The 23,714-nt window shown below is 57.7% G+C and overlaps 11 protein-coding genes across 11 annotated transcripts; 7 read left to right on the forward strand and 4 right to left on the reverse strand.

Moving 5' to 3' along the window:
• Positions 1–159: 159 nt before the first annotated feature.
• Positions 160–1,101, forward strand: PSEUBRA_005357 (Glycoside hydrolase, family 45; the record flags this gene model as incomplete). The annotated part of the gene is made up of 2 exons (XM_059465520.1): positions 160–198; positions 265–1,101. The coding sequence occupies 2 exons, from the start codon at positions 160–162 to the stop codon at positions 1,099–1,101; spliced, it is 876 nt and encodes a 291-aa protein (XP_059320441.1).
• A 751-nt stretch (positions 1,102–1,852) lies between these two features.
• PSEUBRA_005358 (uncharacterized protein) lies at positions 1,853–2,278 on the forward strand (the record flags this gene model as incomplete). The annotated part of the gene is made up of 1 exon (XM_016438778.1): positions 1,853–2,278. One exon carries the CDS (start codon positions 1,853–1,855, stop codon positions 2,276–2,278), a length of 426 nt encoding a protein of 141 aa, XP_016290642.1.
• Positions 2,279–2,388: 110 nt separating this feature from the next.
• Positions 2,389–3,654, reverse strand: PSEUBRA_005359 (Alpha/beta hydrolase fold-3; the record flags this gene model as incomplete). The annotated part of the gene is made up of 1 exon (XM_016438795.1): positions 2,389–3,654. The coding sequence occupies one exon, from the start codon at positions 3,652–3,654 to the stop codon at positions 2,389–2,391; it is 1,266 nt and encodes a 421-aa protein (XP_016290643.1).
• Positions 3,655–4,086: 432 nt separating this feature from the next.
• On the forward strand, positions 4,087–6,966 carry PSEUBRA_005360 (Gamma-tubulin complex component protein; the record flags this gene model as incomplete). Its single annotated transcript, XM_016438774.1, has 1 exon — positions 4,087–6,966. One exon carries the CDS (start codon positions 4,087–4,089, stop codon positions 6,964–6,966), a length of 2,880 nt encoding a protein of 959 aa, XP_016290644.1.
• A 138-nt stretch (positions 6,967–7,104) lies between these two features.
• On the reverse strand, positions 7,105–10,680 carry PSEUBRA_005361 (Glycosyl transferase, ALG6/ALG8; the record flags this gene model as incomplete). Its single annotated transcript, XM_016438806.1, has 2 exons — positions 7,105–10,322; positions 10,356–10,680. 2 exons carry the CDS (start codon positions 10,678–10,680, stop codon positions 7,105–7,107), a joined length of 3,543 nt encoding a protein of 1,180 aa, XP_016290645.1.
• A 917-nt stretch (positions 10,681–11,597) lies between these two features.
• On the forward strand, positions 11,598–12,924 carry PSEUBRA_005362 (Ribosomal protein L37ae; the record flags this gene model as incomplete). The annotated part of the gene is made up of 3 exons (XM_016438786.1): positions 11,598–11,600; positions 12,262–12,500; positions 12,888–12,924. The coding sequence occupies 3 exons, from the start codon at positions 11,598–11,600 to the stop codon at positions 12,922–12,924; spliced, it is 279 nt and encodes a 92-aa protein (XP_016290646.1).
• A 777-nt stretch (positions 12,925–13,701) lies between these two features.
• PSEUBRA_005363 (Amidase) lies at positions 13,702–15,519 on the forward strand (the record flags this gene model as incomplete). Its single annotated transcript, XM_016438776.1, has 1 exon — positions 13,702–15,519. The coding sequence occupies one exon, from the start codon at positions 13,702–13,704 to the stop codon at positions 15,517–15,519; it is 1,818 nt and encodes a 605-aa protein (XP_016290647.1).
• A 239-nt stretch (positions 15,520–15,758) lies between these two features.
• PSEUBRA_005364 (Guanine nucleotide binding protein (G-protein), alpha subunit) lies at positions 15,759–16,829 on the reverse strand (the record flags this gene model as incomplete). The annotated part of the gene is made up of 1 exon (XM_016438796.1): positions 15,759–16,829. The coding sequence occupies one exon, from the start codon at positions 16,827–16,829 to the stop codon at positions 15,759–15,761; it is 1,071 nt and encodes a 356-aa protein (XP_016290648.1).
• Positions 16,830–19,200: 2,371 nt separating this feature from the next.
• On the forward strand, positions 19,201–19,920 carry PSEUBRA_005365 (Ribosomal protein L47, mitochondrial; the record flags this gene model as incomplete). The annotated part of the gene is made up of 1 exon (XM_016438780.1): positions 19,201–19,920. One exon carries the CDS (start codon positions 19,201–19,203, stop codon positions 19,918–19,920), a length of 720 nt encoding a protein of 239 aa, XP_016290649.1.
• A 667-nt stretch (positions 19,921–20,587) lies between these two features.
• PSEUBRA_005366 (Ribosomal protein S24e) lies at positions 20,588–21,844 on the reverse strand (the record flags this gene model as incomplete). The annotated part of the gene is made up of 2 exons (XM_016438802.1): positions 20,588–20,989; positions 21,842–21,844. The coding sequence occupies 2 exons, from the start codon at positions 21,842–21,844 to the stop codon at positions 20,588–20,590; spliced, it is 405 nt and encodes a 134-aa protein (XP_016290650.1).
• A 600-nt stretch (positions 21,845–22,444) lies between these two features.
• On the forward strand, positions 22,445–23,696 carry PSEUBRA_005367 (U6 snRNA phosphodiesterase Usb1; the record flags this gene model as incomplete). Its single annotated transcript, XM_016438808.1, has 5 exons — positions 22,445–22,608; positions 22,682–22,806; positions 22,889–23,153; positions 23,230–23,323; positions 23,409–23,696. 5 exons carry the CDS (start codon positions 22,445–22,447, stop codon positions 23,694–23,696), a joined length of 936 nt encoding a protein of 311 aa, XP_016290651.1.
• Positions 23,697–23,714: the final 18 nt, after the last annotated feature.

The raw sequence follows: 23,714 nt of genomic DNA on the forward strand, positions 1-23,714 counted from the left end.
TCCCCCGCTCTGCGTGTCCACAAGCTCGTCGACCGGATCGACACGGCTGCCCTCACACATACAGACCATTCCTTTGACAGGACATTCACGCCCTTATTGCCTCCACTTCATTCAAGCCCAGCGATTCTCGTCATTTCAACGCGCCTCAAATCAGTCAAAATGGCGTTTTCATCCTTCAAGTCGACCGTCGTCCTCGCGGTGATCGCTTCAACCATGACCTTCTTCACTCCGGGAGTAGAAGGCACCGATGCCACGATGTATTAGGACTGTTGCAAGCCTTCATCCAGCTGGCTGGGCAAAGCGCCGGTCTACAATCCGGTTGCTACCTGCCTCGCCGATGGTAAGACCATCGCTACTGGCCCCAAGCGCGAAGATGCCAACTCTTCTGGCTGCGGCGGAGGCTGGGAGTTCCAATGCAGCTGTCAGCAGCCATGGACCGATCCGATCAACCCCACCGTCGGCTACGCTTTCGCTGCCATGACCAGCTCCATCGAGAAGGAGACCTCGTGCGCATGCTACGTCGCCGAATTCGAAGGTGCCAAGCCAGGCAAGATCAACACGCTCTTCTACCAAGTCATCAACGACGGTGGTGACGTCGGCTTCGGCGTCGATGGTCTCGACATTCTGGTGCCTGGTATGGGTGTCGGTCTCATGACTCAAGGTTGCGCTAACCAGTGGAAGGGCTTCGATATTGGTAAATGGGGAAAGCAGTACGGTGGCCTCGACCGTGACGCTGCCGGTTGCGCCAACTTGCCTCAAGACCTCCAGCATGGATGCATGTGGCGCATGAAGGACTGGGGCGATTCGGTTCGCATCAAGGGCAGACCTCGACGTGTCCGGTGCTCTAAGGCCCACATCGATAAATCCGGTTGCCAGCGAAAGGACGAGCCCACGGAGGTCTTCCAGGGTCACCACGACAATGTCCGACATTGCCCTGCTCCTGACGGATACACTCCTGACCCTTCTGTCTGCGGTATTGGTGTTGGTCGCCCTCAGGGGTACAAGAGATCCATTAGTCATGCTGTCGCTGCCAAGGGCGGCCATCACGCTCATACAGGTGGCAAGCATCATCCCCGTCGTGACGCTTCTTGCTCGGCATAGATTTGTTGCAGTGACTTGATAGCGAGTCCCTAGATATGCGGAGAACGAGCACATCTGGCCCTCATGCTATCGAATTGGCTGCAACGGTCAATTCCATTTGCTCCATTCGCTGTTTAAGCCTGTCTCGTTGCTCTACAGTAGATCCATTACTGCTGTCAGCGAGTGCAAACCCTCATTCGAAGCGAAATTCATTGAGTTTGTCTGTCATCCGACGGAAGAGCGACGGCCCACGCCTGAGCGTAGCCAGAAAAGGACCTTGAGTAGCGCTGTGACACATGAGCTTGGGCGAAACCGACGATCGTCCTTTGCCAAATGAAGTCTCTCTCTGCAGGAGTCTATTGTGCGGGGCCACCTGCAGCGTTGATCAGGGTGTTGACACGCGTCGCGGCGTGCAGCTGAAATTGGCCATTGTTCATGATGCGGGACGGGTGTCAGAAGCCTGATCGTCGCTGATCAGTTCGGTGACAGATTGGACTTTTGACAGCTGTCATTTGGCTCATCCATGCAACCGTGTCAATTGGCTCATCCTCCTCCTCGAGCTCGGGTCAAAGCGTAGGAACACCTCCGCAGCATCCATGTGAGCGTTGTGGAACGTTCGAAAAAGCATATATGCGAGTCCGTTCTAGCCTGTTTCCCTATCCTCTTTCTACTCGTCAAACAACAACAGCTCTTCCGCTCCCATCTACAGATATCACACCTCACAGTCCCAACCCCATCCTTCTTCAAGCGTTTTGCCACATCCTCCTTCAAAATGTGCATCTCCGACATCCTGTCCGCCCCAGAGACCGCCACCAAGCCCATCATGATCGAGTACAAGATCCGCATCTCCGAGAAGGAGGAGTACATCAAGACCGATGCGTCGAGCTGCACGTCCTCTACCGAGACGCTCACCAGCCCTCCTGTCTACGAGGCCAAGCCGCCTACCACCGTGACCATCTCGTCGCCTCGCACCAAGAGCACCTTCTTCGGCCGCATCTTCTCGCGCAAAACCAAGAAGTCTTCTTCTCCCCGCCTGCCGAGCTATCGCGAGGCCGAGATCGCCGAGGCGTGGGCCAAGGTCGGCATCGATGTCAACAACCGCAAGCACGGTCCTCGACCCAAGTGCACCCCTGAGGAGCTGCTCGAAGCTATGGATGGGCTCTTTGGCTCTCGCACCCCTTCCAAGGCCACTGCCTAGGCTCCCGAGCTCTTCTCTTCGTTCAGTTTCTCTTGTTTCGCATAGCAATCATATACCCTCACATTCCTTCGATCACATCGACCCTTTTCTACGTCGCGAAAATGCATTGTTCAAGGCGTGATCTCGGTCGTCTCTGCTGTCCCTGCATCCTTCTGAGGCACTACGAGCTCTGATTCTGGCTTGTCCTTCGCCGGGCTTCCATCCCACGCCCACGCCACAAATTCGGTCGCTTTGGCAAACACGACGTCCTTGGCGTGCTTCTCCTCGTCATTGAGCCATCCGTCCGGCATCTGCGTCCAACCATGCTTCATATTCGCGACATCTTCCACCACGAGATGCTCGTTCCGCTGATGTGCCTTGACCTTGTCCACCCACTCCTTCGACTGCTCTGCTAGTGTATCTAGCTCGCATAAGACGAGGAACATGCGTGCGGCCGGGTGGAGGGAGTCTAGCGATGCAAGCCCCGGCGAGACGCGAGGATGGGTCGTCTGATCGCGTTCAGCGTAAGTCGGCGCGAGCGAGTCAGCAACCCGCGTCCAGAAGGCGGATGGCAGAGCCATATGCTCCGGGCGAGAGCGCTGCGAGGGTAGCTGACGAAGATCGAACGAAGGATAGAAGAGGAGCAGCGGGATCGGTGCTGGATGGTTTTGCGCGAATCGGCTCGGCCATTCGGTCCTGAGCTCAGGAGGCTTGATGTGAAGCGCAAGGTTGAGGGCGAGGTTCCCGCCCGAGCTGAAGCCTGATACGGCCACTTTGCTGGGGTCGAATCTGAAAGTCAAAGCAGAGCTCGTCGACTTGGACGAGGACGGCGCCTGAACCTCTTCGATCTTGCCCTCTTGCAGGTCTTTCAGATGCTGCTCGTTGATCGCAGCCGCTCCTTTGTTGGCTATTTTAGCCTTTTCGGACTGAATTCTGGCTGCGATTGCTTGACGAAGTGGCCTGTAACCGGGGAAGTCGTCGTCGAGGATAGCACTGAGCACGTCTTCGCCATCCTCGATCGCAGCCGGGAAGCTATGGAATGGACCCATGCGATAGTCGACGCTGATGACGATGGCATCCATCTTCCTTGCCATGTAGGCACAGAATGGTGCCTGTTCCAAGCAAGATCCGAGGTAGAATCCGCCGCCGTGAAAATCGACCAGCACCGGTGCCCCTTCAGATGGTGGACGATCGTAATAACTCGGAGGGATGAAGATGTGCAGCGGAATGGTGTACTCCGACGATCTAGAGGGCATCTTGAAAACAAAAGGATGCGGACCTTCTGGCGAGGTCCACTTGAGTGTGGAGAGTGGGACCGCCCTGGGGAGGCGGACGAGTGCAGTTCGCCATAGCACGTCGAATGGCACCGAGGTGATCTTTTGCAAGAAGGAGGACATGATGGATGCTGCTCGGTGGGGCACGAGCTCTATGGGGTCTCTCTTCGACGGTGGTGGTGGTGATCGTTGGATGCGCAGAGACGTGGATGACAATCAACCTACGAGGCGTTGCTGACTAGGCATGCCATGACGGCGAAGTAAGACACCAATCGAGCTGTCCCACCAAGACCCTTAATGATGATGATGATGATCCTCTTGCATCATGCACCCATGCATTTCGCCGGTCGGCCTCCACCATCAGCCCAAAAATAGTCCAAGCCGTTGCAAACTTCGGCGTAACACCTTTAAACTCGCTCGAACGCGTCGCGGTGACTTTGTCGGCCAAAAGACCAACACTTCCCAGGCTCAGCCCATCCCACATCTTCATCACCACCAGCCTCGACGCCATCTGATCCCAGCGCCGATGCTGTCGACCATCCAGCTGCTACAACAATGATCGCGGAGCTGCTGGCTATGCTGGCCGGCCATCCGAGCAGCCTGTTCGCTTCTTCATCGACCTCAGCTTCTGGCACTTTCAAAGTCAGAGACAACCTCACCTTCCTCCATCCTTCTGAGGTCGAGATCCTCAATCATCTCGCAACCTTCTATACCCGATACAACCGCATCAGATCGTTTGCAGAGAGCCAGATCGAGGCTGCTCGACAGCGGGCAATTCGCTCGGCCCTGCGTGCCAATTCCCTTGCCAGCCGCAGCGCCCCCGGTGCCAAGGAAGCGCAGACGGAGCTCGAACAGCAGCCGACCCTTCACCTCGTGCCCCTGTGTTCTACGCTGCTTTCGATCTTGGCAGACTATCATGCGCTGGTGCTGCAAACCGAGCGATTGGTGCTGGACGAAGACGTCGAGCTCGTGGCTAGGACCGGGTTCGTCAGTTTGGCGAATCTCAGAGCTCGCCTCGCGCCATGGGATGCGCCACTAACTGCACTCGACGATCTTGTGACGCTATTGATACGAGGGCCAAACAAGGGCAGAGATGTGCCATTCGCAAAGGAGCCTGGCGCCCAAACCGCCCCTCAACAAGGTCAGGATGGACCAGAGACGGTGATCTTCCCAGCAGCCTGGACAGGAGGACTGCTGATCGACCTGCTCAGCTTGAAGGCGTCCACTGGCGTGGAGCGCGTCGCTTCGCACATGGCCCGATTGCGCAGTGCAGTAGAGAACAGCTGGATGCAGCACCTCATCGCCTGGGTATGCAGGGGCGAGATCCACCGTCCAGGCGGTATCGCCGATCCGCACGCCTCCAAACGCACGCTGATCTCTCGAGACCAACTCGTTCATTGGATCGACGCAACCGACGCTGACGCGCACAACGATCACCTCGCTGCTGCTGCTGCCAACGGGGACGGACTGGCTGACTGGGCCGCCTCTTCCGGCAACACGTGGGCGTTCCGATCCGACGCACTGCCCACCTCGATCTCTGACTCGACTGCCGATTCCATCCTCTACGTCGGCCGGGCACTCTACACTATTCGCTACGCCAGCGCGTCCACGACCCATCTTCAGGACACCCCAAATCGCCCTACTCGACTTTCGGGCCCGCCAGACACCGTCATCCAGCTGCACGAATCAGCCCTGAGCAGGTCAGACGTCCGACCAAGTCGCCCTTCTGATCTCGATCGAGCGATCCAGTCGCTCCGCAACGACGTGTCCGAGTGGATCTTCCGCAACGTGCTGACCACCTCGGTCGTTCACTCCTCGCTACAGTGCCTAGGCGACTACTTCCTCCATCGCAATGGCCCCTACATCCTCTCGTTGCTGGATGAAGTCGAAACCATGCGCAAGAACAAGCTCTACCGCGCTCGCTCCGCCGCAGCGAGCGTGATTCGCTCTAGCGACCTGGAGCTCTCCCTGCGACGCGCAACCGTCGGTACGTGGGCCGAAGACGATCCTTCTCTGCAACGACTGCGCTTCGCCCTACCCAAAGGCGGCTATCGACCGAGCCTGACCGGTGCGCGGACAGCCAAAGTCAGAGGCACCGCTGCCATCAATCCCGACACTACGTCTGCCGGTCCGACGAGCCTGCAAACCACGCGATTCGACGACTTCCTCATCGGCGTCCCCGCGCAGCTCCACTACACCGCCGTGTTCCCACTCGACCTCTTCTTGTCGGCGTCCGACCTGGCCGCCTACTCGCGCATCTTTTCGTATCTGATTGCGATCAAAAAGGTGCATGCGCGCGCGCTCGACTGCTGGGTCGCGCTATCGAAGAACCAACGTGGACGGCGTAAGTTCACGGGCACGGGCGAAGGCGGTGTCGATGCGCGGGAGGAGAAGCAGCGCGCACGATTGTTGCGGGCCAGTCTCGGGGTGGTGCGCAGCATGAAGTGGTTCTTGGATACGTTGTTGGGGCATTTTCAGACGGATATTGTGGATGCGCAGTTTGGGACGTTGATGGAGCGCATGGGTGGGAATGGCGTGGGGAACGAGATGGTCAAAGGAGGGGTGGTGAGGACGAGGAAGGATTCAGAGCACGTGAGCAGCTCACCGTTGGGATCCATGGCCGCGTTAAGCGAGGCGTACGGGGAGGAAGGGCGACCTCGGGTTGTCAGCGGTGCTTCATCGCGGGTTCCCACCGTCGTCGGTCTCGGTGGCAGCCGGTCGCATCGCCGACTAGCATTCCCCGTCTCTGGCCCCGCATCGCATGCGCCTGCCCCTGCGTCCGTCGCAGGCCGAGCCGGTCGACGCTTCGTCTCCTCATCCACGCGCCCCGAATCCATCCTCGATGGCGCCGACACCATCCGCCACGACACCCCGGACGACGAACCAGACGCAGACGCAGTACTCAATTTTGCCTCGCTGCGCACGTCGCACACGGCCTTCTTGGCGTACGTGCAGGACGGTCTGCTGCTCTCCAGCCCCGTCGCATCGAGCATGGTGCGGAGCATCTTGGACATCGCCGACCGCTTTGCGGGGACCGTCGAGCGGTGGGGTGGGGACGTTCTGCCTCCACTGCTCACTACTGGCGCCACACCGGCCGAGATCAGTGCTGCGATCGCCGACCGCCAAGCCACCGTCGACGCAGCGAGGGCGGAGATGGATAAGGAGCTCGTAGGTTTCTTTCGACTGCTCAGCTCGTCTACCACTTCGACTGGCTATGTTGGTGCAGGAGCGGCGGACGAGAGCGGACTGGGGAGCATGAGCGTCTCAGTCGCCCAAATGAACCTCTCGAGAGACACAAAGGAAGGCGGCGGGAGCTCGGCAAGGAAGCATCTGGAACAACTGCTGCTGAGACTGGATTACAGTGGGTTCTTTGCTGAGGTGCTGCAGCGCGAGAGGGCCGGGTTGAAGGTTCGATTGGATGATGCGCTGGGGTGAAGCCCCGCTTGCAATCCCATTTTGATACGCTCTCAAGATGGGCTCGTCTCGACGATGGTGTGCGGCGTTGAGTTGCCTGCGATGATCGTGTGCGAATTGCTTGTTGTAAGAATACATTGCGATGACAGGAGTGTGAGATCAGCCCGTCTTTCCCTTGACCCCTTTCTTCCCGCTCCCTCCGATCGTCATCCCATTAGCAAACGCCGTCTGAACCTGTCTAACGAGCGCCCAGATCCACACGACCCCCACGAGCGGTGTGACCAGCAGCACGTTCAAAACGGGGTATATATCCGGATATCTTGCCCACACCTTCGCCTGCAATCCGGGCGCCAACCTTGGCAGACCGTACTCGAGCGTGTGCAGTGCTACGATGGCTATGTAGCTAAGCGTGCTGATTCTTCTAAAGAAGCTCGCGTCTTTCCTAAACATCGCTCTGACACTAGTCAATGGGTTGAAGGGCACACCCAGGTTGCCGATGAGCCAATTCCATCCTAGTGTCAGTATAGCGTACTGCAGAGCCTGCCCGTCCTTGCGGAGAAGCGGGAAGAGCGAGAAGGTGGCAACGTTGTTGAACCACACGCACCACTGCCAATCGCGCGCTGCGGTGATGTTGCCACCCCAGGTATCGCCTTTTGCCCCGAGGAGGAGGGTCATAGGGAGAAGAGGCAGGAGGATCGACTTTTCGTGTGTTTGAAAGCCGAATAGGAAGAACGAGGTGGAGACGCTTAGCAGGCCGTATGGGAGCATCTGGGCGGCTGGGGAGGGGAGGGTGGATGCGACCGCTCGGGCGGGTGTTGCTTGTGCAGGGTAATCCGAGTCGTGCGATGTGGCGAGGGGCCCGACGTGGCTAACGCGACCACTGATCGATCTTGACACGGAACCGGCGAGGAGCGATTCGATTTCGGACCTCGCTCGGCCACCAGCAACTGATCCGACGACAGACGGGGAGCGGTGGCTGCGTCGAGAACTCGAATCCTTGACACTGCCCGCAACACTCGAGCTGACAGCCACCGGCGTTTCGGACGCAACCATCATCTCCATCCGCGCCGTCTGGCTCGCTGCCCAGAACAGCAGCACGCACGCCGGCAAGATCGCCACCAGCGTCACGACCAGACTCAACCGCGCCAACGCCGTCGCCGCCATCACGTTCTTCAACTTCCACCGCGCCGGCAGCGGCAGCACCGACGCAAAACACCACACGTTGGCCACTTTATCCTCGAACAGGCCCCTGGCAAGTGGGAAGATGCGGTGGATGACCTGTGCGATCTGCTCCAGACTCGTCAGCCACGGGCTGAAGACCACGCCAAAGGTGACGATAACGGCGACGGCGAGGCCGATGAACAGCGTCAGCCCGCGCTCTGGGTCGACACGGGCGAGCCCGACACAGCGACCAAGCATGACGGCGAATACAGCCGGCGCATAGTACAGCGCCATTTGCTTGAATGACAGGCTGAGGCAGAACAGGACGGCGGCGGCGATGTATTCGTAGCTGAGGCGGCGCGAGAGGTCGGCGACCGCCTGGCTGCGACCCCGTGCCGCCGCAGCGGAGTCTGGGTTGGGCAGCGTGGTGTGCAGCAGCGCGAAGCACGCCGCACTGAAGCCGAGCATGATGCTGTTGTACTGGAAGTGACCGTGGTCGATGAGGATGAGCGCGGGTTGGAGGAGGATGGAGAACAGCGCGATGGCTTGCGTGCGCCGACCGCGGCCCTCGAGCTTGCGCGTTACGAACAGGATTATTGCAGGGAGATAAATGAGAAGGTCGCCGACAATCACTGTAGCGCGCATGAAGGTCGAGGTCGCTGCATCCTCATTGCCTCGCGACGTCGCGAATGCGAAGCCAGGGGCGACAGCGGGAAAGAGCCGGCTAGCGTAGCCGCAAGCCAAGCTGACCCAAGCGGTAAGCGGCGGATAGTCGAGTCCCCAGTACTGCAGATCGTAGAAATACCAGCGCGAGGTCGGAAGATGCAGGGTGAGCTCGATCCAGTGACGTTGCGCTTCAAAGTCGCCATGCATGGGTTGCACACCTCGACCGCTCCAATCGCCCCTGCCTACGATCCAGCGGACCAAGAAGGACGTAAGCAGAACTATGGGTGCGATGGTCGCTTTGAGTTGTTCTTTGGCCAGCCAGCGGATGAAGCGGCGCATTGGCGTCTCCGCTTGCGAGCCGAGCCCGGACAGGGCGTACAGATCGCGCAATGCCAGCGGAGGCTGTGGACTCTTCGTCGATCCTGCCGCGATACCTCGATGCGAGGGCTCGTCCTTGTCTGGCGAAAACAAGCCGGCAAGAGAAGTCTCGGTGTTCTTCCTCCTGCGGCGACCGCTTTTGGAGGCGACGGATTCTGCTGTGAACGTCGGAGGAATGGATGGCAGCGGTGGCGGAGGACCGTCCATCGAGACCGGGCGAGAACTGCTTTTTACTGAGCTCTTGCGTCGTCGGCGTGGTACGAGATCACCTTGGTCAGCGGGACTGATGCCGCGATCTGGCAAGGCAGCAGATGGAGTGGCGGAAGCGGTAGAGGCCGACTGAGAGCCCGACTTGGCTCGCCACTCCTCGATCGTGTCGATGGATCGAGCGCCTGCCTCTCTACTTAGCTCCATGGATGCGGCAAAGGCTGGATGATCTGGTGAAAGGGAAGCGAAGCCACTTCCATCTCTGCGTGTAGACGTGCCGCTAGCCTTCCTGCGACTGCGAGGAGATTCTGGACCCGCACTCAAGACGCCTGCGCTAAGACCCGAGGTAGATCCGCCCTGATGGCGTCGTCGACGAGTGCCAGCTTCACTCAAAGCTCCCGCCCTTGTCCTCTCTGGTCGGTCAAATGTTGGTAGGGCTCCTAGACTGGGCGAGGACTTGAGCGCCGCAGGTGCCTGTGAGGTCCGAAGCCAATCATCTAGATCGAATCCGGATGGACGAGAAGCGACTGCGTTGGACGGATGGCGCTGCCGAGAGTACTGAGCGTCTGGCTGTGGTGGTCGTGGTGCAAGTGCATCGAGATGAGGTGCAAGGTGCCGCGATTGTGGGGCAGCACCGGAGTGGTTGCTTGGTGGATAAGCGGGTCTTCCCTGCTTAGTGGGAACACTTTGTCGGAGCTGTGCTAGGCCACTGTTGCTGCCGCCGTATGTGCTGTAACGCGGGTTGTTGGCGAATAGGGGGGCTGGCAGCACACTGCTACCGAAGGAAGAGTAAGAATCTTTGCGCGCTCTCCTGCGCTTCGACTGACCGAGCAGCAGACCTATGGACTCGTCGTCGTCTTCCTCTGCTGTTACGGCCGGCTGCGGCTTCGCTACAGGTCGAGAGGTTGAAGGCGAGGGTTCCCTCTGCTGTTCCTGCCATAGCGTGGTTGATGAAGCGTAGGCGGCTGTAAGATTGGCTTTGTGAGCGGGCTCGATACCCGTGAGTGTGCGTGAAGAGGAAGAAGGCTTCAACGACGCCGGCGTGACCAAGCTAGGGGAGCGCGGAAGAGAGGCATCGCCTCTGGAAGCCGAACGGCTATGCAGACGCGAGGAGCTGGAATGAGATGGATGAATAGGGATGCCAAACTGGTCGAGCTCGTCGGAGCGCGCAGGGGCGCTGTTCAATTTGCTCTGATCCTTGATCCACTTGGCGGTCGGATGCGGTGACGAAGACTCGTCGGGAGCTGTCTCGTGGTCGTCGTGGGCGAGCGAAGGAAAGAGCTTCTCGGGCCTCTCCTGACACGAGCTGAATCCGTTCGACATGGCACGAGGTTGCGTCGGGACGAGCTTCAGCAAAGAGGTCCAGCGTCCATCGGAAGGGAGGAGTCGCGATCAAGGCGATCCGGGAAGAGTGGTGTCAGACGATGATGATGATGACAGCGGTGGTGGGCGAGTGTTGGTTATGGGATCGAGATGGCTCAAGCGCAGCTGAGGTCTGGTTGAATTTGGCAGATCAGCGCTTGGATTGTTCGGTCCAACTCGGCAACAACAGCCGTCGAGTGACAGATGCATGAGCCCACTCAAGCACCAAGCACCCTTTGTCGCGTGTTTGCCTCTTCTGTTTGGCCTTCGCGACCGGTTCAGCTCGAGGTTGCGGGGCGACCTTTGGCCAATTTTCCGATGGATTCACGTTGTTACGCCGAGCGCATCTCAAAAGTTCGCTATTGTGAGCCCCGGTCGCGATCTCACACAAAGCGGACAAAAACTTCGGATCCGTTAGAGGAACGCGCTCAAACAAAAATTCCCACGATGTGTCCGTGATTGAACTCAAAGAAAGCGGCCTGCAGGCTTCCTCGCTCGAGGAGATCAGCACCTAATATTCGATATTGACCGCTATTTAAAAACAGATCTGACTACAAATTCACTACTCGGGCCTTGCCAAATCCAAGCGAAGAGAGTGAGCGGCCATTTTGCAGCAGCAGCGCCTGTATCCTTGATTCTGCGCTTGGCGAGCCTGTATGTTGGCACCTCGAAGAAGCTCTCCAGACAGGGTCGTTGGTCGGACTGCGCTACGAAGGCTAGTCAGCCAGCCAGTCGAAGTCCAGGCGCTTGCCCGTGAGGGAGCTGCAGACCCACGGTCAACGTGAGCCAGCCAATGTCTGTGAGTGTGAGGTAGTCAACGCTCGACGCCGTCACCACCCTTTCCCTCCAGACCAACCGCACATACATACATAGTCAAGATGGTAAGTGTCATCAGCAGCAACAACGGCAGCGGTAACATCGACGACAATCGCAGACTACATGCTTCGACATTCAGCACGCCACCGCATATCGCAGCAGCACACATACAACAACACAGCCAGCCGATGGACGCAAATGCAGGCAAAGATTCAGAGATGTTTCCAGGTAGACGAGTGCGTCCCTTTGCTACGCTAGCTGGACGTCGAGCACAGGAGTTGTCACACCACTCGAGACACCTTTGGACGGATCATAGTAGCGAAGTATAGAGAAAGGAGGAAACGACAAGGCGGTAGCATCTTCGATGGAAGTACATCAGCGACTCGTCCATCGATGATGACGCCAGGCCGAAAGATCAAAGGGCAGACGACAGCATACATGTTGCAAGAAGACAAGCTCGGATAGCAAGACATGGAGATCGCAGATGACTGGCATGCGACGCTGGATGATGAAGCTGCATGCTGCTTCAACTCCTTCAGCCGCGCCTGTGACTACAGCGGTCGACTTCGCCGACCTCATGCGACCCATCCACACCTCCAAGGCAATCCTGTCAGCATTCGTTCAACCTCATTGTCGTCGCCGTCCCACTGTTGCCCGTTTGTTGCACCACCAACCTATCGCCAACCGCAATCCAACTGACACCCCGTCCCTCTTCGAAAACAACAGTCGAAGCGCACTGTCAAGGTCGGAATCACCGGAAAGTACGGTACCCGTTACGGTGCCTCGCTGCGTCGACAGATCAAGAAGATCGAGATCTCGCAGCACTCCAAGTACACGTGCACCTTCTGCGGCAAGGACTCGGTCAAGCGCAAGGCTGTCGGCATCTGGGAGTGCCGCGCCTGCAAGAAGGTCATGGCCGGTGGCGCCTGGACTCTGTCCACCTCGGCTGCTGCCACTGTCCGATCGTGAGTATTCAGCATCAACCAGAGCATTTCGAGCGGAGGGGAGGAGAAGGAGGAGATTCGCAAAGGGTCGAACGAAGAGTTCGACGAACTATCAGGTTGCAGAACCTCAAATGGTTCTAACGGTGGAGGACTCGTGGACGACGACTCGGCAACGATGGACGAGAATCCCAGCAGAGGGACACGCTTCTCGATGCGATGACCCGGAGGCTCACTTTTGGGTCCAATTCTATCAGTGGTACGACGGGAGGGGGATCACTCGGGAGGCAAGCGTTGCAGGACCAGAACCGCTGCCAGGCTCATTTGTCCGACATACGCTCGACCTGCTCTCTCAACTTCTTCCATCCACGAACATACACTGACCTCGCTTCCTCCCTTTGCCGCTTACAGCACCATCCGACGTCTCCGTGAGCTCACCGAGGCCTAAGCGTATTCACCTTCGCTCTTGTCTCTTCGCTCTCGTTTTCTCGGCTCTTTCACCACTGCGTCGTCAATCGCGTCGCTTTGTACATCACATGCACATCACACACACACACGCATTTACTGCAGCGTAGATCGATCTCTTCGTTGCGCCAAAATATCATCCCCCGACGCAAAATCTGTGCGGGGGTTATCTCACGTTTCTTGTCGTCTTGAGCGGTTTTCATGTGTGGAAGAGGGTGTGTATCCTTGAGATTGTGGGGGTGTGTCTGAACAATAGAACCGGCACCTGCGATATGGTGAGGAGCGACTGCATCGGGCCGGTTTCGCCGATCGGACTGGCCTTTTCTCGACCCCCTTTTTTGGTCAGCCTTATCACGGGAAGAAACGCGGCAATCCACACACTCGTAGTTCGGCTAACAAGTGAGTTGCGGAAGGAAGTGTTCCGCCCGTTCTCAACAACAGCTTTGTGTGCACAAGAAGAGGTCGGTAAGGTGATAAGCAAGCGAGAGCGTGCTTGGCGGCATGGTTTCGGAGCGAGAGCTGCGGGTTCCGGCGGCGAGCGGGGCTGTATGAGAGAAAGGTTTGCATTGCCGTTGGGCCTTCTTCGTCCAGAAAGGTGCTTATCGTCCATCTCGGTTGTCGATGGTTCGTGCTTGGCGCTCGTCTCCACCGAACCTACTCCTGAGCGAGGGATCATATAAGACACAGCGCTAGCTGTCGAACAATGCCCAGACCATCACCCACATTCGGCTCGAACGATTCCAAGAAGCTAAAAGGAAAGATGGCGCGAATCAAGCTCGCCGCGACCTCCAGTCTCCTCGTCGTGCTGCTCGGCGTGATACTGGCCTACCTGTCGGGCGCGCACTCCGCTGCAACCGGCATCACGGACGAGCTACCTTTCAGCTCGACGGATCCGACCTCGTTCTACAGCGACACGGTCAAACGGAACCACAACAGCACGCTCGATCTGCTCGAAGCGACCATCGACGAGCTCTCGAAGGGCCTCTCCTCTGGCGCATTCACCAGTGTTCAACTGGTCGAAGCGTACCTGTCCCGTATCGAGGAGGTCAACATCGCCGGTCCTGGACTGCGGGCGATCATCGAGACGAGTCCCGTGGCTCTATCGTACGCTGCGAAACTCGATGCTGAACGCGCGGCGGGCCGCTCGCGTGGTGCGCTGCACGGCATACCCATCGTCATCAAGGACAACGTCGCTACGCACCCGGAGCTCGGGATGAACACGACTGCGGGGAGCTATACTTTGCTGAACAGTTTGCCGAGCGCCGACTCGCCGAGCGTGCAAACGCTGCGCAAGGCGGGAGCGGTGATCCTGGGCAAAGCCAACATGTCTGTCTGGGCCCAAGCGCGCGGCCTGGTCAACCAGACGCAGGGTTACAGTCCGAGAGGAGGCTTTGGGACCAGCGCATACTGGCCTGCGGGAAACCCATGTAGCTCTTCCTCGGGGTCAGCGGTGGCGGTAGCTGCCGGTCTCGCCGCTGCTAGTGTTGGTAGTCAGACGTCCGGGTCGATCATCTGCCCGGCGAGCTACAACAACATTGTTGGGATCAAGCCTACCGTCGGGCTGATCAGCCGGTCAGGAGTGATCCCGATCAGTTCCACGCAGGACTCGGCAGGGCCGTTCGGGCGGACGGTGAAGGACGTAGCGCACATGCTGACTGCCATGGCCCATCACGGGAGGGACGAGGGGGATAACGCCACCTGGACGCAACCCGCACGTGTCGCAAAGGGGATCGACTACGCCGCTGCCCGACACTTCTCGCTCTCCACCCCGCGACTGGACGGTGTGAGACTAGGCTATTCCGGAGAGACCTTCTTTGCCAATCGCAGCGTTCAAAACTTCGACGAATCGGTGCTAGAGGCGTACCGCCAATCACTCGAGGTGCTCCGCGGTCTCGGCGCAACACTGGTCGAAGTGACCCTCGACAGCATTGGCAACGCTACCGACCCATCCGCCACCGCCTACTACAATACCAGCGACAACACGCAGACGGTGCTGTGGCAGACCGAGATGCGTGTTGGACTGGAGAGGTACATCGGTGGGCTGAGCGAGGTTCCTTCTGCCGTGTACGACTTGGGTGGCATCATCTACTTCGGCATTGCCAACCCCGAGCTCGAGCTGGCGGGTAACCAGACGGATCAGGGGTTCCTCGTTCAAGCGCTGATGACGCGGCCGAATGCAACGGTGGACGGATATCGCGAGCACGGCTTTAGGTTGTCGAGGGAGCAAGGCATTGATGGAGCACTGCAGCGGTATGGTGTGTCGGCCATCGTGAGCCCCAGTGGCGGCGATTGGCCGTTGTATCCGATTGCGGATCGCGCACAGTACCCCGTCATCGGCGTGCCAATGGGTTTCTACGCGAACGACACTGCTGTCGGTCAAGACTTCCCCTACTACCCCTTCCCGCGCGCACCCACGGGCATCTCGTTCACGAGTACGAAGTGGACCGAACCCGTGCTGTTGAGGGTGGCACACGCATACGAGATGGCAACCAACGTCCGGTTCCAGAGGAAGCCATTCGATGCTGCTACAGCAAAGAGTCAGATCGGCAAGCTTGTCGCTCCCGCCAACTCGGCGTAGATGGGGTTTGGCGCAATGGAAGCAAATGAACATTGCAAGCGTGCGATCTCTGGCGAGTGGCGCAGGTGGGTCGGCTGGCTGAAATGAACGTATGTGATTGCGAGATAAAAATACAAGTGGCGCCAGGATGCGAGGGGATGTGATTAAGGCGGAGCAGTATGGGGTTGCGCATTGCAGAGGTGAGGAATGCCAGTGTCGAAGCATCCAGCTTGACACAGCTGATCGAGGGTTGCGCCCAACTAGAGCACGATGTCCCTCAGGTTGTTCGTCAGGATGATATCCGTAACGCTGGCCATGACGATCTTTAACAGGCTGACGTCGGTGGCATTGGTAAAGCTCGGGTAGACTTCTTTGGTCGAGCTTCTGTTGAGCCGGCAGAAGCGGCTCTTGAAGTAGTTCCTTGCAGCGTTGAAGTCCTGATCGTCTCCCTCGTAATCCGGGAAGTAGTGCTTGACGCTCGAATAGGCGATCTTCTGGCGAAAGACGTCGACCTTGTTGAGAAACAGGATCATCGATGTCCTTGTGAACCATTTCGAGTTGCAAATGGAATCGAACAGCATCAATGCTTCCTGCATCTGGTTCGAATCCTTGTCCTCGACCAGGCACGAGTCGTACCCCGAAAGCGCGACGCAGAAGAGCACCGCCGTGACATTTTCGAAGCAGTGGATCCACTTTTTGCGCTCAGAACGCTGACCACCGACGTCAAAAATGCGGTAGACGTGGTCTTGCAATGGAAAGGTGGTCTCGATGATGCCTGTGGTCTTGTTGCGACACCGCAAGATGTCTGCTTCCGTGGGGTTGTACGATGGCTGGAAAAGTCGGTCGAGGTCGGCGTAGTAGTACGCCATGTTGTCTGGCACTGCAGCCTCATTTCCTCTCCTGTAGACCGACTGAACGCCCGCATCCAGCCAGAGATCCTTGAGCGCCACGAGGTAGCGGCTCGGGAACGGCTCGTCCTCCGAGATGTCCGGATAGCTCACAAAGAGCGAGAGGTGCTCGACATTGGCAGGATCGTGCAGATCGACGGTCCATTCCTCCATGACATCGAGAATGGTCTTCATGCCTTGAACGAGGTTGAGGAAAACGAGACGACGAAAGTTCTCGCGCTCCTCCGAGGTGAAGGGGATGTGGTGGATGATTCGCATCGACTTGAGGATGGTGGATTTGCCGCTCTCTCCAGCACCCAAGAGGAGCAGCTTGACTTCGCGAGCGAGCGTCTTTTCATCTTCCCTGATCTTGAGATCGAGCGCTCGTGACTTCTTGTATTCGGGAGTGTCGCGAGCCTGTTCCGCCGACATGCACGCGCCCATCTTGGCAAGTGTGTCTTGTGACTGCGCAGACGAGTCGCGCTGTTCGGAGATGCCGGGTGGTGATTACTTCGGAAACGGCGGTGCCGAGTGGCTGAACGAGCGCAACAGAGCTTGGGCCAGTAGTGACCGAATGGCTAGAAGCTGACTGTCGTCGAGCGTGATCGGATGGGATCCGGTGGAGGACGAAGCAAGCTCGTCGGAAGCGCGCCGATGGATTGGCAACGTATTCTTGGACGCGCGGTGTCGAGGGTGAGATCGTAGACTGAGCGGTGCGCTTGCGTAGATCGCAGGTACAATGATGGAGGTAGGGAGCGGGACGGTCAGGCACCAGAGAGATGAAGGTTGATGGTTGAGGAAAGAAGGAAAGAGGTAAGGATGGACAAGCGAAAAAGACGAGGATGGATGCGTCTGGCGAATGTGTGCGGGGAATCGGATCCTTTGACAGGCACTCAAGCGCAGCCAAATTTCGTTCCGACAAAAAGACCCTGAAATCCAAACTTCCACTTTCAAGCGCTGCGCTGGCTCAGCGATTAGCGTCCGGCGGTACAAGGTGGGTCGATGAAGGAGATGAGATGGCAGGACAGCTGCTTCAGCCTCAAAGCTTTCGCCTACAGATGCGATGCGATGCGATGCGATGCGATGCACTGCCAGACGTGAGAAAGAGAGGAAAGGAGGCTTGATCCGCGCTTAGTTTGTGGTGAAACTGCGTAACAACGCTCTCTCCTTTCACCGGCGCAGACGAACGCAGCTGAGTTGGATTCGCCCTTGTCAGACTCGAGGCTAATCTATAGCTTGCTCAGGACACGGTACGGAAACAGCTCGGATCCAGTCGACTGATGCATGCTAGAAGCTGAGCCCTTTAGCAAGCTTCCGACTCCGAGATCAGAGTGGGCTGCCCAAGAGAGACGGAAACGACAGGAGGTGGGCTGGCAGGAAAGGTGCTGCAGCCTGGCAAACAAGCAAGCGTGGGTGGGTGGCTTGAGTGGTCAGTGTGGGCGTGGCCACCTGTCTCGCTTAGCCAGCTATCCGAATGCATAGCGCTGCGCACGCGTGGGTCTGATTTTTGGCTCTTTTCCTCAGTTGCATGCTCTCTCTCTCTTGGCAACAAGGCGCCAAAGCGGAGTGCCAATCCCAGCGGGATCTCTGTTTTTTGCATTTCTTTTTCGGAAAGCGTTCCGGATATGGCGACACCTCTCACTCAGCTCTATTGTCGGGCTGACCGAGGCGACCGGGCGAATTCTTCTACTGTTTGATAGATTGCATTTAAGACTCTCTTCGCGAAGCGATCCGGATGCAAAGCGCAACTGGGATCCGCGAGGTGGTTGATGAGCTGCCGATCGAGGAGGAAGCAAGCTGCACAATCAGCGCTGCTGCAGGTGCATGTCGAGTGCTCACTGTTCAGCTTGGTCCTCCCTTGAAGAAGCGCACCAAGGTCAAAGCTGCTACACATAATCTTGGACGAACAACACCGCTAATTGGGCGGTCCAAGCAGTCATGCAGCGAGATGCGATCCTGACCCGGAGTTGGCTAGCCGGCTATCCGACCACATCGAGCCATGCACCCCTTTGTTCTTTGCCCATTGTGCGTGAGAACATGCGAGACAGACAATGGCAGAGCGGTCGATTCTCGGGTGGCCCTCCTTCATGTTGCTCCCGTGAGAATGAGATCGCTTCTGCTTTAGTGAGCTCGCTCGTGCTTCATTCGCGCTTTCCCACGGTGCCTTGCTTTGAAGAGAATTGCTGGGGCCATCTCGACGTCGTCGGTGCACAGGGCTCCCACGGCGAATGGTCTGCACTTCACAAAGGAGCGCATGCTACCGTCAATGCCGACGATGGGACCTGCACGATGCGATCGGGCCAGCCTGGTGGCCTGGGTCCTTGTCAGGGGTGCAGCAACTGTATGTTGTGGACCCTTCGACGAAGTTTCTCTGCAGTCGTACACACCTGACATTGCCACCAATGCCTGCCACTCGACGTGCCGACATCCGATGGAAATACAGGGACAGCAAGAAGCTTTCCACGAGGTGTCTCTCATTTGACGAGGTAATGAGACGAGACAAGAGCGTGCAACAGCTGTCACAATGAAGTTGCGCAGTTGATATCGATCTACAGCGGCGATGCTAGCAACCAGCTCGAGAACGTCAGGGGCTGGAATTTTTTCGCGTTCGCGTTCGCTTTGACGACGATGACGATCTCACAAATTCTAGAAAATCGCACCTCAAAGCTGACACACTCGGTGCCGACCTGTGGAAAATTTGGAGATCTTCTTGACACCCTCGCAGCTACACCATCGTCTTGCCATAAGACGTCTCGAGCATCATCACACATCGCAACGAGAGGCATCGTCCATCTCGAGACTGCACAAGGCTATCATGTCGTCGTCAAGAAGCGTCCTCACGCGCGTCTCGCAGCCTCTCCGAGCGTCTGCTGCCACAGCACGCAACATCTCCTCCTCATCTCGTCTGGCGCAAGCGCCCGTCCCACGCCCGACCAAGCCAGCCTCGCAAACGCAGCCCTCGCTGCCGCCTACACCAAAGTCGCAGCTCGAACAGATCAAGCAGTACCCCGCGCATCCTCTGCTCCAATTCTTCCGCACCCGCCCGCACGAGATCAGCGACAAGGCGCTCGGCGGGCCCGCAGCCTACGAGACGGGGAGCAAGGACTCCATCACTCCACCCAAGTTCCATGTGCGTCTTCCGCATGCTGTTCACCAGAGTGATTTGCGCAAGGACGGCGATAGTCGCTCCTGGCTCGCCTCCGAACTTCGCTTGAAAAGCAGTAAGGATCTGCACACGTTGTGGTACGTGTTGCTGATGGAGAGGAACAGGCTGGCAACGAGCTGGGAGGAGCTCAACAGGGTTGGCGCACGTCAGGCCGCCAACATGTGGTCTCAGAACTTGGGAAGGAAGAACCACAGGGTGAGGAAGAGCATGGCTAGGATCAAATTTGTGTTGAACGAGAGGAGGTTGGCGTTGATCGAGGCGCAAAAGCAGGTCAGGGAGGCGACACCAATGCCAGAGCCGGGTCAGGGAGGCAGCTTGTTCGAGGAGGCTGATGTTGAGGTGATGCCGGCGTCAGGAATAAAGCAATAGAGAGAGCAGAACCTCACCTACCACTGCATCCTTCAAGCTCAGAACCCCGCAACGTCAGCATGTAACAGTATCCATCTCAATCCACTTTTTGCATCACATTCAGTGCTGTGTCTTCGAGCCTTGTTCGAAGTGTGAACTCACCACGACCGCCTGGTGTCAAGGTCAGGACCCACAGTCTAAAGCATAGACGTGCCGGCATCTGCCGTGAATCACTGACCTCTCAGCTCGACGCCATCTCAGATCAAGCATAGCGCAACCCACGAGCGCAACTTTCGGAACATGTCGAATGGATAGTGACACCGCCTTCTTTCGATATTTCGGGGTGTGAAGTTTTGGGAGTCGAACTAGCAGACATACGTGAGTCCAAAGCTCTGAAAGGGAGATACGAGTTGATGGTACAATTGCAGTAGAGTGTGTGTGATGGGAATGATGCAGTGGTAATTTTGGTAGAGCCTGCGTGCATAGATGTATCACATCAGCATTCGGGAGACGCTATGATGTTGTCGACGTCGAAAGAAGGGGCGAAAGCACGTCGGCAGTGCGATGAACCAAGGCTGATGAGAACACCACGGCACATCCTCGTAAGAAAAGCAAGGCTGCTGCAGGTGAGGACGAGAAAGGTGCTGAAACGAAGAGAAGGAAGCGATCGATGCAGGACGACCACCGTTTACTTCTTCTTGGCAGCCTCGCTGGCCTTGACCTTCTTGGTACCACGGACCTTCTTGGCACGGTTCTTGCGCTCCTTGCGCAGCTTTCGCGAGGCCTTCTCGGTCTTCTCGGCGAGGCCGACGCGCACCAGGCGGTGCTTGGGCTCGAACTTCATCGACTCGCGCGAGTCGTAGACAAGGGCAAAGCCGGTCGAGCGTCCACCACCGAAGGCAGTGCGCATGCCGAACACGATGCACTGCTCCTTGGGCGTCTTGTACATCTCCGAGAGCTTCTCCGAGAGCTCAGCCTTGGAGACGTTGGGGCGAGCAGGGTGGATGACATCCAGCACCATCTGCTTCCTTTGGAGCAGACGGTTGGTGATGAACTTGCGGGTTCGCAGGGTGACGGGAGAAGTGGAGTCCTACGAGTTTGCAAATGAAGCAAGCAATGCGGGTAGGATGGTTAGTAGACTGAGGCGGGCAATGAACGAAAGTCGGGAGGAAGCGAATGCCAGATCATGATCGACACTCTGATGCCGCTGCTGTGAACTGGATACTGGTAGGAGAACGTTGAGAAAGTCGAGATGTAGGAGGGCGGCGAGACGTGTGATTGGCGACTCATCGGTGCTGGACGGTGGCCTAAAGCGTGGTGAACCCGAGCACTTGAGTAGGAGCCCCACTGGCATGTACTGCCTTTGCATGCCGTCTCCAAGCCCTTAGCTACCAGTTGCGATGCCCTGGCAGCTGTTCGCTCCATCGACAGCACACTCCGGTCCTTCGTCGCCATGTCCGCAGCACGCAAGCAGCTGAGTGTCACGCGGTCCGATGCACCACTTGCTGAAAGTCCGCTGCATCGCTATCGCTGATCAGTGCAGTGCGAACCGATCGCAATGTGCCCTTTGACTCCGTGTGCATCCGGCTGTACTGGCTGTATTCAACGCAAGCACCGAGGACCTCTCCCTCCATCATGTCTGACCCGTCCTCCGACGCGACTGCTTAGTCTCGCGGCCGCTGATAGAATGCTGATGTCGGAGCCAACCGCTTTACTGTGTGACATCGGACTAGGCACGACATGCTGACGGAATGGGATGGCGGAGGTCGTCGTATGGTCGTACATGGACTTGCTCCAGCATGCTCTGCGACGTCTGGACTGATGTATGTTGATGCGATTGGTTGGTGTTGTGTCGGAATGCTGGCGGCTCTGGCTGTTGCAGTGTCGGATGTCGTATGATCTGGCAATGTCGTCTTCTACCCGAATGTAGGGGCATACGTACCATCTTGACGAATTCTTGGTGGTGACGAAGAAGAGCAAAGGATGGTGTCGAGCTCAAGGTCAAACACAGCACCAAACCGCACATCGACCAACTCTCGCTGCTTCGCGCTAACCTTGAATTGAGGCAGCAGCCTGCTCTCGAGAGGCTCGGGCCTTGTCAGGCTCTCGTTCGCTCGCTGAGCCTGGGCTGTCTTCTCGCTCAGCTTGAGTGTCTTCCTGCTGCGTCCAACGGCAAGACTGCCTGCTGCAACCGTGAAGAATTCGGATTTCTCCCAGCCAGAATTGAGCTGGAAATTGAATACAAGTTTGAAGTGCAACAGCGAAAATCACGCGCTAGCGCGAGTCCTGACCACCTAATTCGCCGCCAATTTCGACGAAGCGTGGGAATTTTTGATTCTCAACAACAAAGCGCGAAGAAGAACCCAAGACGTAACAACCTAACACACGCACGGCAAGCATTGTCATCGGGCAAATCTCAAGAGATCCAACGTCTCTCCCTCGGATCTCGGCGATCCTTCCTCCACCTTTTGGACGTGCATACCGTTAGGACCCTGACCGGCTCGAGCGCTATCGACACGCACACGGTACGATGCCGCTCTGAACCATGAGCGGCGCTCTTGCCGGCCTTTCCCAGTATGTCGACTCAGACTCGGAGGCGGACGAGGAAGCAGCGCAGCTATCGAGATTATCGTCAGCCTCCGAAGCGCGACCAGGCAAGTCGGCTGAAGGCGCACCAGTGGGAGCTCCTCCTCTAGGTCGACTCAAGAGGTAAGCGTTGACCCTCGTTGCATCTCGATTGTGTCCGGATCAAGTCGTTGACCCTGGTATATTCTGTCCATAGAAAGCTGCCGAGCCTCGAGGCCGATGCGCTAGAGCAAGATGCCACCTCGTCAACTTCGAGCCTCGCAAGTAGCACTGCCAAGAAGGTCGCAAGAGGAGACTGGCTCTGCTACTGCTTCGTCGAAGGTGAGTGGCGCCCATTTAGCCGTCGGGCATATATGTCAAAGCACGACGCTGCTCTGACAAGTGTTAACGTTGGCAATCGCAGTCTTGATCGACACTCAGCTTAGCAAGTGCGTCAGAGAAGCCCACGACTATCTGCAGCAACAGCTAGGATCGGATGACACGCTGCTCGATCTGACACAGGATCGTGTACGCGACAACGATGAGGATCGAGCGTCAGACTCTTCGTCAGGACCAGAACATCTTCACATCTCGCTGACTCGGCCACTCACGGTGCGCAGCTATGAGCGTGACGAGTTCGTCAAGGTGGCCACGGCAGAGGTGAAGCGGCTCAAGGCGAGCCTGAGGAGGTACGTGTCGCATGCTTCCAAGCCTCGATTTTGGTGGGTTGCTGATCCTCGGTCTCTGCATGATGTCTCTTAACAGCTTTGCATTCTCATTCTCGAGACTCGCCCATCTGGCAAACGACGACGCTTCGCGGCACTTTATGGTGCTCGAGGTCGGATCAGGGCGCGAACAGGTACGTTGCGAGCCAGTTCCCCCCGTCACGCTCAATTGTACTAGCTTGAATCTGACCATCGCCCGTTCGATGCCGTCCGCAACAGCTGCACACGCTTTCGACAGCGCTCAGCGCCGAGCTGCGCCGCGCCTTCCGCGCCAAGTCGTACTACGACGAAGCTCGGTTTCACGCCAGCACCACCTGCCTTATCACACCGCCTTCTAGTTCGGGCTCTGACCGGGACGAATCCGTAGAGACACTCGGTTCGCGTTTCGGCGCACTAGTGGACAGAGTGGAAGTTAGGTGCGGGTCACAGCTGCGTAAATGCCCGCCTGTCTGGGCCGGGCGCATCGGCGTTCAGGTCGCCAATAGAGTCACGTATGTGGATCTCTGAGAGACTCTCGAAACAATG

The sequence above is a fragment of the Kalmanozyma brasiliensis genome (genome assembly GCF_000497045.1).
Source record: "Kalmanozyma brasiliensis GHG001 unplaced genomic scaffold PSEUBRA_SCAF5, whole genome shotgun sequence".
In the NCBI taxonomy this organism is placed as follows: domain Eukaryota; kingdom Fungi; phylum Basidiomycota; class Ustilaginomycetes; order Ustilaginales; genus Kalmanozyma; species Kalmanozyma brasiliensis.